At 38.0% G+C, this 14,246-nt stretch overlaps 1 protein-coding gene and 2 pseudogenes across 2 annotated transcripts; 1 reads left to right on the forward strand and 2 right to left on the reverse strand.

Annotated features, from left to right (window-relative positions):
- Positions 1–3,146: 3,146 nt before the first annotated feature.
- Positions 3,147–4,351, reverse strand: LOC149027528 (short chain aldehyde dehydrogenase 1 pseudogene; annotated as a pseudogene). The gene is made up of 3 exons (XR_016174031.1): positions 4,227–4,351; positions 4,104–4,151; positions 3,147–3,996 (listed from the first exon to the last, which is right to left on the reverse strand). The product of XR_016174031.1 is annotated as a short chain aldehyde dehydrogenase 1 pseudogene (transcript).
- Positions 4,352–9,796: 5,445 nt separating this feature from the next.
- Positions 9,797–10,670, forward strand: LOC149027529 (short chain aldehyde dehydrogenase 1 pseudogene; annotated as a pseudogene).
- Positions 10,671–11,609: 939 nt separating this feature from the next.
- On the reverse strand, positions 11,610–13,121 carry LOC149027530 (short chain aldehyde dehydrogenase 1-like). The gene is made up of 3 exons (XM_089146938.1): positions 12,924–13,121; positions 12,785–12,832; positions 11,610–12,665 (listed from the first exon to the last, which is right to left on the reverse strand). The coding sequence occupies exons 2-3, from the start codon at positions 12,814–12,816 to the stop codon at positions 11,813–11,815; spliced, it is 885 nt and encodes a 294-aa protein (XP_089003064.1). The 5' UTR covers positions 12,817–12,832; positions 12,924–13,121; the 3' UTR covers positions 11,610–11,812.
- Positions 13,122–14,246: the final 1,125 nt, after the last annotated feature.

Raw genomic sequence — 14,246 nt, forward strand, 5'->3', positions numbered from 1 at the left:
GGACGTGGGCGTGTCGAATCAATTTTTTTTGTAAATTCCAATTTATGTAGTAAAAATCATCCGAAAACGAAACAATTTATCAAACAGGTTTTGCAAATTTTTTGCTTCGAAACAAGAATCATTAAAAATTATTTTTCTACCAATCCAGTACTGCACAACAACGACTTGTTCTACCAATCTGATCAAACTTGCATGCTTTTAATGTTCAAGTATTCTTTTCTTTTCCAAAAACTGGAGAAAAATATCCTCTGAGAACTGTGCATACACACACACAAAAGAAGACTAATGGAAGATAAAGTAGACTCTCCATAAATCTCTTGCACATTTTAACAATCTTTGATCTTCTAAACTATTATCTCCAAGAAAGCTTTCGATCTCCACAAGCTGTTGGATTTGATGTAGCAGATCTGTAGAAGCTTCATTCTCTTGCAATATTAAAGAACTCAGTCTTTGTAGCAAGAATATCACTGTGGTTTCTGCCATCTCATACAGATGAGAATTCGATTGACAAACAAGAAGACTTTGCATGGTCGAGGTGAACAAACTCACTGTGCTCTTGCAGTTGCCTTCCGTACACAAAGTCCACCATTGAAAATTCAGGACAAGAAATATCTCTTTCAGTCGCTATCCCATTTAAGTGGATTGGTGGGGAATTTTGGTCGTTTACAAGAAAAGTCTTCCAGGTACAAAATCAAGTCCATTGAATTGAAACAAAAAGATTTTTATTTTCCCAAGATTGCGATATAATTATTAAGTAACTTTACATACAATACTTAGCAAAACACAACATAAATATACGTAATACCAAATAGAAAATAAACTTGTCACATTGACCCTAGACCCCATTGTGATTATCATCGGTCTGACTATGCAGTCCTTCATGAAGTCTGTCAGTTGTTTAATGTCAGCACTCAAGTGAATGCAGCAGCCAATAATGCAGATAGTCCATACCTTAGGAAATCCAACTGAAAATTATTCTTATTATTATTATCATCAAAAGGTGTAGGTCACTCTAATTTCACAGACTACTTTTTTAATGGTTTCAAGGCTGATTTGACTTTATCAAGTATTTTTAATAGTAAAGTGTCTTTACTATTCGATGATAATAGATCCCGAGGGATAGGGACAATAAAATTATGTGAAGGAGATCGAGGGTTAGGGTTTATTAATTATTCTTATTAAATTTTGTTGTAGAACTTTTTCTTTCGTTTAGAAATTTTTGTTTAGATATTGAACTCATAAGCCATCATGTAAACTTATGAGGTTTAGGCTGAGATAACGTAGTTGCGGAATCACAAATCTAGTGGTGGAGTGAGTTTACTATAATGAAGCAATAAGGAAAAACCAAGCAACGAGGCATAATGCAAGGAATCCATGCCCTTTACTCCTTTAGCTTGATTTATAGCGAGAGACTAAGTAGGTCAATAAAAGTATCTCATTTCAATTATTATTAAGATAGGTAAATAATGATATTATGGTCTTTTCTGTTTAACTTAAGCAGTGCTAACTTTTAAAAGTACATTTTTAGTTGATTTTTGTGAGAGGTAATAGCTATTATTGATTACAGATCAAAAGAGTCCTATTTAATTTGTTAATGAAAAATCACTTTTACTGGACAAAATTATCTATTCATTTGCAAAGGTTTGTTATGAGGAAAATTTATCAAGGCACTTTAGGTTGTGAATTTGTTAAATAAAAAATTTAGAAGTTAAAGACAAATTTTCTTTTGGGTTATTTTATTTTGATATTTTATCTGAATTTTTTCTAACTCAAATGGTTTTTACGTCATTTTTTCAGGGTAATGCAAAGGATGGGTGCCTGATGTGGATTTATAATAAATTTTTCTTATTTATGACAAAGTTGACTATTCATCATCCTCATACCATCCAAAACGGAGCTCGACTTCAAGTCTGTGCAATTAATATACAGCACTGTAAGCAGCACCCAAACAATTTCCCTCAAAAGGAATATCATCCATGTCTGAAAACAAAGTATCTAAGTGCAATTAAAGCCACGAAAATAATTTCCAAAATTCATGAAAATTAAAAAGTCATTGCTTCGTTTGAATATTCAGATTGATTAAAACCTTTTAAATGCTTGAATGAAAAGTGAAAACCCCCCAACATGGAGATGCCTGAACAGATTCCAACAGACAGTGATTCACCGAACTCTTCCTCCTTTGTAAATTACTCATCTAATTTTGAGTACAACTAAAGAAGTGTCACGAGTTCTGAGGCAGAGCCGAAGGCATGCATGTAAAAAGCTTTTGGATAAATATCGGAATGGCATTGCCTTGCCTTTCAAAAATCTAATAATGGGCTCGGGCTTGAACTTGGCTTAATATCCAAAAAGGAGATGGATTTTCTGCAACAGTGGGCCTCCATATGGGTCATTATTGAGGCCATTCTGTCTTTTTCAGCTAGAAATTATTGAGGCCATTAGGAACTTATATGATTATCAATGTCTTTCAATTCGCTTGTATTATAATTAAAATTTCATATTAATTTTTTTTTTTTGTTAAAGATGTGAGTTGATGAGAAGACCGGAGAAGCATAGGTCCCCAACATTTAGGTCCATCATTATGTCTGAAGATGGCCGGGGATGACTAGTCTTCTTCCCAGGGAATAAGACTAAAGAACAGTGCATCTCAATTCTTACTTGGCTTGATTAAAGTTATGTAATCCGATTATCTATAATAAGCATTTATTTAAAGTACTACCATGTAGTCACCATAAAAACCGTGGCCCATTTGCATCTGACGTCCAGATCCTCTGCACCTGAGTGCACGGTGTATCCAACTTTTCATACCACAGCCCACCTAACACAGTATGATAGAAGGGTCTGGGGTGACCTGTGTTAGGTGGCTGAGAGGGAAAAGTTGGGGTCTCCTTGTACTTGAGTGGAGGAAATTTAAATTCTTCAGGTCTTTAAATCTGTATATATATATATTTGAACAACGGGGCTTTATTAAGCCGGGGATGGGATTATTAATATGCCTCAGCGATAGTCAAACCCACAACCTCTTCACTAAGAAGTGTTGGTTTCAACCGCTAGAACAGCTCTATATTGGCATTTTATTTCAATATTAGTCTTAGATTAAGAGAGGCTATTATGTTTATTTCGGGAACGAAGAACCAATACAATGACTACGCTTTACTGACGAGGTGGAGGCGAGCAGGGAGGTTACAGGCATTGGCCGTGCCACGCGAGAAAGCTGGATTAGTAGTGCTGAAGCCGCCATCCACAACAAGACTGAGGCCACTAACATACTTTGAATCATCGCTAGCCAAGTAGAGAGCAGCCTGTGCGACGTCCTCTACCTTAATATTCACCCCTTTCAGGTTTGCAGCCTGTGAGACGATCTCTTCAATCGCGGAGTCTTCCAGCATTGGCTCAAACGCCTGCCTATGCAGTGGGGTTAACACTCCGTAGGGAGAGATGCAGTTCACCCTGATTCCAAACTTTCCAAATTCAACACATAAGTTCTTCGTTAACCCAACTACAGCATGCTTCGATGCAACATAAGCATGCAATGCCTCACATGCAGACACTGAAGTTACGCTGGAAGTGAAGATTATGGTGCCCTTCGTCTTTGATGGGATCATCACCCTTGCTGCGTGCTTGGCTCCTAAGAACCCACCACACACGTTCACATCCAATACTTTCTTGAAGTTTCCAGCTTCGGCATCCAAGACTGATAAGTTAAACTTGCCTCCGATGCCGGCGTTGTTGAACATGATGTCGAGCTTCCCATACTTGGAGACCGCCATGTCGACGGCGTTACGGACGTCGTCTTCGTTGGTCACGTCGCAGTGGACGAAGGTGATGATGGTCTTATCATGATAATCAGAGCTCAGTTGTTGACAGAGAGAGTTGCCCAGATCATCTTGGACGTCGGCTATAATGACCTTAGCGCCGTGTTGAACAAAAAGCCTTGCAGTGCTTGCTCCAATCCCACTAGCTCCCCCAGTTATGACAGCTACTTTGCCTTCCAACCTGATTCGAAGCTCGCAAAAGATTAAGATCATAATTGACATGCATGCACCGTTAAATTCTGGAAATCCTAATTCGATCATTAAGAACTCAAAAAAATCTGGAATTACCTTTTAGCGGTAAGAGCACCTCCTTCCATGTTTCTTCGCCCAGCCGACCTGTTCCGATAATTTCAATTTGTCAAGGCTTAAATAATCGTAATAGATGAGATCGATTTATGGTTGCACACTTACACTCGAGAAGGAGATCAGAGTAGATTGATTATATCGATCGAGGAAGAACGCCGACTGCTTAGAGAGCTCCCGTCGCTAATGGCTACACTCTATAGGTCTCTTGGTCGACTTGGCTCAGAAGGGAATCTAGAAGAAAATCTTTTCTCGGCATGATAAGAGTTCACAACCTCTGCTGCACTTAAATAGGATAGTGGCTATCCAGCAGTCTTAATTGTCCTAATAAATTCATTATTATCGATTTGATAAGAGTTTTACTCTCATATTAATTAAGTTTGAACCTGAGCCATGAAAGGGCTTAGTGTTTATTCTTTAGCGTGTTTGCTTACAATTAAGGAGGGTGAATGGCTGCTAATTTCTCGAGCAATCTTTTTCTTGTGTTTGGTATGTGGAAATTTATCCATCTAACTAGCAGTCGACAATGTCTATGATTTTCAAAACACTTCACGTGTTAGCAGTCGAGCAATCTTTTTCATGTCTAATTATTCTCACGTGTTATCATGATTAGAATCAGATTACATTTCACGCAAATTTCACATTTCTCTGATGGTTAATTTGTTGGCTACTTGGACGCTATCAAGTGCTTTTAATGGCAGAAAACTCAGCTGCTTTAATTCAGGTGCGATGATCATACTGGATCTCCACAGGTGGCGATGAGGAAACCATGGGAAGAAAATTGAGAATTAGATGCAAATGCATAAAAAAGTAGGAGGATTAACGATTTGAGTCTACTTTTACCATTCTTGTCGACTTTTGTTGGAGATGTTAAACCCATAAATCACCAATGGAACTTTTATATATGGTAGAGCGAAAGGGAAAACCATGGGTGAGACTTGATGTAAATTAAGAACTCATGCCCCTTGATTTCCTGTGAAAGCTTAACCGGGTTTCAAATTTTTTTTAAGATATTAGACATTCTTGAAACATAAGCAAAATCACAAACATCAATCCAAGGAACTTAATTTCGCCCAAATTCGGTATGGGTTTCGCCGAAACCATATCAGGGGGCAAAACGATATTTGCAATATATCGTCAAACTGGCAAAATATCGCGATATATCGGTATTTCTCGCTGTTTTTCGTGTTTTTTAATTTGTGGTTGAGTGCTATTTGAAATTTGAGCCACACGTGGATGTTGTTGTTAAACCACAGGATTATAAAAAACAAAAAAAGCAAAACATAAACATAAGTATATTAATTTGACAAGTTCAATATTTTATTACTTTTTAAAATTTTCAATCGATATTTTGCAGTTTGCAGGTACATGATGTGACTCATTGAAGTGTTTTTGTTGTTTTTTCAAATTTTGTATTAATGATTTGGAGAGAAAAATAGTCAAGACTAATATTATTTTATGTTTTTAAAATATTACATAGAGATTGACGTTGACGTGTGGGTGTGTATTATATATATATAATATAACCTAGGAAGTTTTTTTCTCCGGCGAACGAAAGTTTGTTCCTTGCATCAATCAAAGCTGATAGCCTCCGAACATCTATCTAAAACATTACATCAAATGAAGGGAACTAACCCCAACCCCGGCCAAAAAAAAAAGAAATTATGGCTTCATCACTTGATAAAAAACTAGCATCACACGCTACCAAGACCTTTTTTGACTCGTCACGATTAGGATGGTTAGGAACCTGACTTCTCAGTGGAGAGGTCATGAGTTTAACTCCTACCGGTGGCATATGTAATATCCCTATCCCTTATCATAAAAAGTGCCTTTGTACCAAAAAAATAATAATAAAAATTTTTTTTTGAAATAATCCAGCACATGTAGTTGCCCATCCTCTTCATGGGAGCCAGCATTTGGCCCTCTTGTAAACCCATCAACATTATTGGTCTTGAATGTAGAAAGAAACAACATTGCAGCTCTTTCAGCATTATTAACAACCAACCGGTGGAGTCTCCTTATGGGGAAAGATCAATGTTGACCTAGAAATCCATATGAGAGCCTTTAAACTCAAATTTTTTTTTTTTAAAATTAAAGACAGAAGACCTATACCTAATATTGCTCTTGGATAAAATTATCCTATTTCATACTATAGAGAGCACCTACAAAAGTATTGCAAACATTAAATTTGGGGAATTATGGAGATGATATTGTCAAAAGTAAGTACTTGTTTTTTGACAATTTTCTTTTATTAGATAAAATCATCCTATTTCTGTTTTACAAAAACTACTTATAAAACTAAGAATTTAGGTTGCTTACGGAGAGTAAATTTGTCATACCACTCTTTTACAAATCCAAATTTTCTTCTTTGAATCTTGACTATTAATCCTAATACTCTATTCGAATGATTCCTGACTTTGACTGATTTTTATGTCATTTTATCAGTCATCTCCAAACGATGTTATCTCATCACTCTTTTCTGATGTCTTGATAAAAAGCATTGAACCTTACGTTACGGATTCTTCCTCTACATTTCCCATCTGCTTCTCTGAGTCCCACACTCGCTGAAGTTGCTTCCTCTCAGTCATTCCTCGTCTTCTCCTCCATTAGAGTTTGAATCTCAGCCATGGGAAGTAATCGATACCAATTGGCTGCTTAGATTATATATCCTAAGCCGAATTGTAATCGATTGAAATTAAAGAATGATTTGATTTAATCCAGTTTGAACTTGTGTTGTGTTGTGTAGCGTTCTTGTTTCAAGATTGATTTGAACTTCTTCATACATAAGCATTGCTTTTTGAAATTTACAAGTGGGAAATGTATGACTCTCTCCGCAGATCTGAAGGGTAACCACGACTAGGATCGATCCAAGTCTGGTTGGGTAATTCTAGTTAATTAATTAATGGGATTTTATTGTTTTGTTTTGGTAAAGAGTTAATGGGATTTCGATCCTGCCAATCTGACCAAACTTGCTGTCTTCTTGGGTCCTGCGCAATAAATGTGCAGGACAAGAATTGCATTTGGGCTGTGGGATCGAATCTGATTAAACTTCAGCTTTCTTCTTGGGTCATTGCACAATCCAAACTTTTTCGTGCCTTTCAGGTTTAAATCATTTTTCTAAATGTACGCCTTTTGATTTGTACATTTTTGGGCTAGTGGGATGTACCGGGAAATTTTGGTCTCCCGTTTGGTCTATATCATTTTTCAGATCCTACGTAATTGAAAAGTCAATTTAAGGACAAATTACACTTTTGGCTTTGCCCTTTTTCTTTTTCCCTTTTTAAAAAAAAAAAAAAAAAAAAAAAAATGAAAAAAATCAAATGCAAATTCAAATCTTTGAACCGATGCGTTGTTAGCATTCGAATCAAAGAGTTGTTTAAGTCGAAACATCATGCCTTCAAAATCAAAAGAGTTGTTTAAGATCGAAACACATGCCTTGCTTTCTTGTCTGATTTAAATAACTTGTTTAGATCGAAACATCATGCCTGAACCTAGCCCTTTAAAATATACACCTTTTTGACTTTTATATTATTTTTGGTAATAAAATGTACACCTTTGATATCTGCCAGCAAATTGTGAAAACTAGTTCAGTTGATCTTTTAATTGATCGGAGATGGTGTAAGCAGGGATTAAGACGAGAGAAATGAATATTAATATGTAGAGGGTAAAATATTAATTTGTTAAGCGGTGGACGTATAGAAGTGTTGAATCAAAAAATTTTGTAAATTCCAATTTATGTTGCAAAAGTCATCCTAAAACAAAACAATTTATCAAACAGTGTTTGCAAATTTTTTGCTTCCTAACAAGAATCATTACAAATTATTTTTGTCTGAGTTATCAAATGTGTCCTTAAACCCTTAACTCACTTTTGACCCAAAAAAATCCCTTAACTCACCTCACCAGGCCAAAATATTCAACTTTATCATGTCCAAGTCATCGCGGGCTGAACATGCAACCCGATATTTCTTACTTTTATATGATATCAACTGTGTTGATCTTGATAGGGGAAATAGGTTTTTTAGAATTAGTTATGCAGTTGACTTTTATTCATTATAATTTAATAACAATTTCTAAAAAAATTAGAAGACTAATGACTTTTATTTGACAGTGTAATCCTTGCACATAGGCACAAGCATGGACAAATTGAAGCCACTCATATAGAACAGTTCTAGTACTGTACAACAGTGACTTGTTCTACCCATCTGATGAAACTTGCTTCTTTTTAATGTTCAAGTATTCTTATTTTTTTTTAAATTCGGAGAAGAAAATATCCTCTAAGAACTATGCATACACACAAAAGAAGACTTTAATGGAAGTTAAAGGAGACTCTTTCCATAAATCTCTTGCACATTTTTAACAATCTTTGATCTTTTAAACCATCTGTCACTTAGATTTTTTAAGTGGTCAAGTGTTATGAATGATCAGGAAGAGAAAAATATTATAATGATATGATATTGAAGACCATTAGTGAAAATTAAACCAACAACAACATGGTATATATATAAATATTTATTTGAAACAAATCTATAATTTATCCTTTAATCAACATAAGGGGACTGTAATTTTAAATGGAAATGCCTAGTCCCAACAGGTATTGTAGAATATTCTCCTGAATATTTTCAATAATTTGTCTGCTGAGGTGGTGAATTTCTTATTTAAGAGGTCAAACAAAACTATGAATAGCGAATGGATTTTGCACAACTATAGTTATGTTTTATTCATATTTTTGTAATTCTTAGAAAGCAGCACTGTTTGTCTACGCCTAGGTAACTGAAGTAACAATTATTTTCTGAGTATTTAGTAAACCTACACTGTGGACCTGTGGTTGACATGAAAAATGAATTTGTTTTAATTTTACAATAAAAATAAATACCTCAAAAGTCAAATCTAACTATAATGCATTTGAAATTGCAGTAATCAATTTTTGATTTCACGCATAATTAGAACGGAGGGAATGCATGTTTGATTTCTTTTCCACATAAGGAAAATATTGATTTAATTAAGAGTTCATCAAAGAAATCTTAAAATTTAAGATTTATGGATTTTAACTATGTTAGCTAGCAAACACACCAAGGGAAAGTTGTCTCTGTGCGCCTTCTTCTCAAATCCCCAGTCTTGTAAATTGGTGCGCTTTCCCTCTGAATTCCTTTTGTCTAGACACCAAAATCCAGGGTCGCACCATAATTTTATTGTCTCCATTCTCGAGATCCAGACAAGCTTTTGCTTTTGATAGTAATAATATTAAAAGCAATTTAAGAAAGAAAGAAAGAAAAAGAAAAAAACGTTAGCACTTGCAATTCGTGGCCCACTATTGAAAATTTGCTCTAGATGTCAGTTACAGTTGCCAATATCGGAAAAATAATTTTCCATGGAATCCTCCACGAGCCAAGTTGGCCCATGTAGCTGAGTTATCCTGTTTATTTGTAATCAGTCTACTCTCTAGTCTTTCCTTCTCGAGTGTAGTGTAAGTGTGGAACCCTATTATATCTTTGTTGCAAAGAGTCGCACAACAAATTCAAATTATCGAAACAGGTCGAAGAACGATGGAAGGAGGTTCTCTCACTGCTAAAAGTTAATTCTAGGTTCCTGAATTTTTTTGTTTGAGTTTTTAACTAGTTAGGAAACCCAGAATTTGAAAATCCATGCATGCTATTGATCGATCTGTACATGTCTCGTAAAAATGCAGGTTGGAAGGCAAGGTAGCGGTGATAACCGGGGGAGCTAGTGGGATTGGAGCAAGCACAGCAAGGCTTTTTGTTCAACACGGCGCTAATTAAGGTCATTATAGCCGACCTCCAAGATGATCTGGGCAACTCTCTCTGTCAACAACTGAGCTCCGATTATCATGATAAGAACGTCATCACCTTCGTCCACTGCGATGTGACCAACGAAGACCACGTCCGTAACGCCGTCGACACGGCAATCTCCAAGTACGGGAAGCTCGACATCATGTTCAACAACGCCGGCATCGGAGGCAAGTTGAACTCATCAGTCTTGGATGCCGAAGCTGAAAACTTCAAGAAAGTATTGGATGTGAACGTGTGTGGTGGGTTCTTAGGAGCCAAGCACGCGGCAAGGGTGATGATCCCATCAAAGACGAAGGGCACCATAATCTTCACTTGCAGTTCAATTTCAGTGGTTGCTGTTGGGGCACCGCTTGCTTATGCCGCATCGAAGCATGCTGTGGTGGGGTTAACGAAGAACTTATGTGTGGAGTTGGGAAAATCTGGGATCAGGGTGAACTGCATCTCTCCCTACGGAGTGTTAACCCCACTGCTAAGGCAGGCGTTTGAGCCAATGCTGGAAGACACCGCGATTGAAGAGATTGTATCGAAGTCTGCAAACCTGAAAGGGGTGAATATTAAGGCAGAGGACATCGCACAGGCGGCTCTCTACTTGGCTAGCGATGATTCCAAGTATGTCAGTGGCCTCAATCTTGTTGTCGATGGCGGTTTCAGCACTACTAATCCAGCTTTTTCCTATGTTATGGCCAATGCCGCCTGCAACCTTCCTCCCTGCACGCCTCCTCCTCCTCCTCCTCCTCCGCAGTAAAAACAATTTCTCTTGTTTAATTTCGATCTTACTTGAACCTAGAGTGGGCGTTAGTTAATCTAAGAAAATTGAAATAAAATCATGCATGCTTTGTATTGTTAATCTGTCCATTTAATGCCTTCTCTGCGAGGGGGGGAATTGGGCCGGGGGTGGCCCCCCCCCCCCCCCCCCCCCCCCCCCCCCCCCCCCCCCCCCCCCCCCCCACATTAAATTTAAAAAAAAAAAATGTAAAAGATATGTGGCGATGAAAAGATTGGAGAAGCAGAAATCTCCTAAGTTTAAGTCCATCAGTATGTCTGAAGTAGATATGACTTTTCTTCTTCTCCAGTAATGACTACAGCAGGGTTATGCAATCCATTATAATTAACAATCGCTGTAATTTCCACTAATTAACTATTAGAATTGTAACACATGCATGGTGATAAATTATTCAACGATTATAATTAACATCTCATCTCATATCATGGGAAAAAACAATTGTCGAAGACAAGATCGGAGAAGTAAAAGTCTCCCACATTGAGGTCCATCATTATGTTTGAAATCTTCTTCCGAGGAATAAGAGTAAAGAACGGTCCATCTCAATTCTTACTTGGCCAGGTTAAAGGTATGTATGTAATCCAATGAGATTATCTATAATAAGCATTTATTTAAACCCATGGCTTCCTGACCTCATATATCAGTGGGGCCCACTGGTGTTGAAAAAGTTGTTTTTTTATTTTTTTCAAAAAATATTTTTTACCGTGGGCCCCACTGATGGCCCACTGATATATGTGGTCAGAAAGAGTCAGGGAGCACTTTGTTCTCCCCGTCGGGGTCGGTGATCCGGACGCCCTATTTACATCTCGCGTCCAGATCCTCTTCACCTAGGTGTACAGTGTACTATTCGTCTCAGGGCCGGCCCAGGGTGGCCTGTGTCAGGCGGACTGAGAGGAAAAAAGTTATCTGTACCGTGGGCTCAGGTGGAGTAAATCCAAATCCTCCTTTTTATGTCTCTAGATATAAATACTAATTAAAGGCATTAGAAATAAATACAAATTAAAGCATGATTTCATGTCAAAATCGCAATACTAGTAGTCTTTGATCAACAGACGACTATTATCTTTATTTCGGGAACCATGAACCAGTAGATGACTAATTAATCTTTACTGAGGAGGAGGAGGAGGAGAAGGAGGCGTGCAGGGAAGGTTGGAGGCATTGGCCGTGCCACTCGAGAAAGATGGATTAATAGTGCTGAAACCCCCATCGACAACAAGATTGAGGCCACTAACATACTTGGAATCATCGCTAGCCAAGTAGAGAGCCGCCTGTGCGATGTCCTCTGCCTTGGTATTCACCCCTTTCAGGTTTGCAGCCTGTGATACGATCCCTTCGATCACGGTGTCTTCCAGCATTGGCTCAAACGCCTGTTTTAGCAGTGGGGTTACAACTGCGAAGGGAGAGATGCAATTCACCCTGATTCCAAAATTTCCCAATTCCACGCATAAGTTCTTGGTTAACCCCACCACAGCATGCTTCGATGCGGCATAAGCAACTGGTACCCCAATCTCAATCACTGAAGCTGCACTGGAAGTGAAGATTATGGTGCCCTTCTTCGATGGGATCATCACCCTTGCTGCATGCTTGGCTCCTAAGAACCCACCACACACGTTCACATTCAATACTTTCTTGAAGTTTTCTGCTTCGGCCTCCAAGACTGATGCGTTCAACTGGCCCCCAACGCCGGCGTTGTTGAACATGATATCGAGCTTCCCATACTTGGAGACTGCCATGTCAACGGCGTTACGGACGTCGTCTTCGTTGGTCACGTCGCAGTGGACGAAGGTGATGACGGTCTTATCATGATAATCGGAGCTCAGTTGTTGACAGAGAGAGTTGCCCAGATCATCTTGGACATCGGCTACAATGACCTTAGCGCCGTGTTGAACAAAAAGCCTTGCAGTGCTTGCTCCAATCCCACTAGCTCCCCCGGTTATGACAGCCACTTTGCCTTCCAACCTGATTCGAAGCTCGCAGAAGATACAGATCATTAATATTGACATGCAACTTAAATTCTGGAAGTCCTAATTCGATCGTTAAGAACTCAAAAAAATAAAAAATAAAAATTCCTGAATTACCTTTTAGCGGTGAGAGCTGCTCCTTCCATCATTCTTCGCCCAGCCAACCTGTTTCGATATTCAATTTGTTATGGGTTAGTTTATAGTAGAGATTAGATTGATTGTATCGACGAACAATGCGGCTGTTTAGAGGGCTCACGGTTGCTAATGGCCATCCTGATCAGTAGGTCTATTGACTTGGGAATCTAGAAGAAATTATTTTCTCTGACAAGATAAGATAGAGGTAGAAGTAGAACTTAATTAAAACACTTCTGAGGAATCTCTTTCTTGTTTCTTGTGCGAAAGTTTATCCATCTACCTGTCGACCATGACTAATGAATTTCAAAACTTAACGCATCACGTGTTGGCAGTCCACCTATTCTTTCATTTCTAATGATTTTCAAAGTGGTATTATCAGCAATCAGAAGTCCACATTTCACGCAAATTTCACAAGTCTCTGCTGGTTTGTTGGCTGATTGGACATTATCAAGTGCTTTTAATGGCAGAAAACTCTGCTACGTGTGAAGATAATGGATCTCCAGAGTTGAGATGGAAAAAAAAAAAGGGAGGTTCCAACCTTCCAAATTCCAATTGCATAAATGCAAGAAGGGTTTCACATTCTCAGTAAAATTCTATGAATTCTTTATTTTTTCTTCTTCTCTATTAGAATTTGGATCTCAGCAAGAGGAAGTAATCCATTCAATTGGCATTTTAGATTATATTCCAAGCCGAGCCACAGTTGTCCTTCCGTGATTAATGCCAATCAGTGCTTGCAAGTCAAGCAAAATATCCTAACATTTTCAGATTTATAGAGCGCTGTACTTGGACACTGCCGCGTCTACGGCGTTCCGGACGATGAGTTCCATGGTGAAGTCGCTGTGCACAAAGGGATGCACAGCTAAGAGTGGGCCATCTCTTCATTGAAATCTGTGATCATCACTTTGCTACCAATGTTTGTTGACAAAATTGCTTCAATCATGTGCATTAACGGTCAAACGAAATTTTAACAGGTCTGATACGAAATCTTGACAAAATCTCAATTCCACTGACCGAAATATATAGATCTTACCATTATACATTAAATGCACATGATTGAAGTAAGGTCGGCCCTGCAAGACAGCTCAATGGTGCAACTTCCAATTAGCTCCGCCATTTATCAATGCCACCTTACGTTCGCACCCAACTTATATTAATCAAACGCATAAGAACTCTTATCATTAAAAGATCTGAGTTTACTCCTGTTGATACAAAATCCTGCTCGTCCTTTCCTGTCTTGTTTTTGTAAAATACTTGTTCGACCTTGGGGGTCGAAGTACATCTCCGACGAGCAAATCAGTACCAATGATATATGATCTCAACTACTCAATAGAGAATTCAAGTAATCGATCACATTAGATTTGAATACTTACTTTCTTATGCTTGTTTGAGGTGTTTATATAGTTCTAGATATGAGAGTTAGACTCAAAATATTACTTTAAAAAGA

This window comes from Hakea prostrata, chromosome 1 (assembly GCF_041222555.1).
Source record: "Hakea prostrata isolate BN-2017 chromosome 1, UWA_Hpros_2, whole genome shotgun sequence".
In the NCBI taxonomy this organism is placed as follows: Eukaryota; Viridiplantae; Streptophyta; class Magnoliopsida; order Proteales; family Proteaceae; genus Hakea; species Hakea prostrata.

Excerpts from the sequence above, each read along its gene's own strand:
- LOC149027530 (XM_089146938.1), bottom strand. The coding sequence starts at position 12,816 with ATGATGGAAGGAGCAGCTCTCACCGCTAAAAG. Across the intron at positions 12,666-12,784 it reads GCAGCTCTCACCGCTAAAAG|GTTGGAAGGCAAAGTGGCTG; the intron begins GTAATTCAGGAA and ends GCTTCGAATCAG.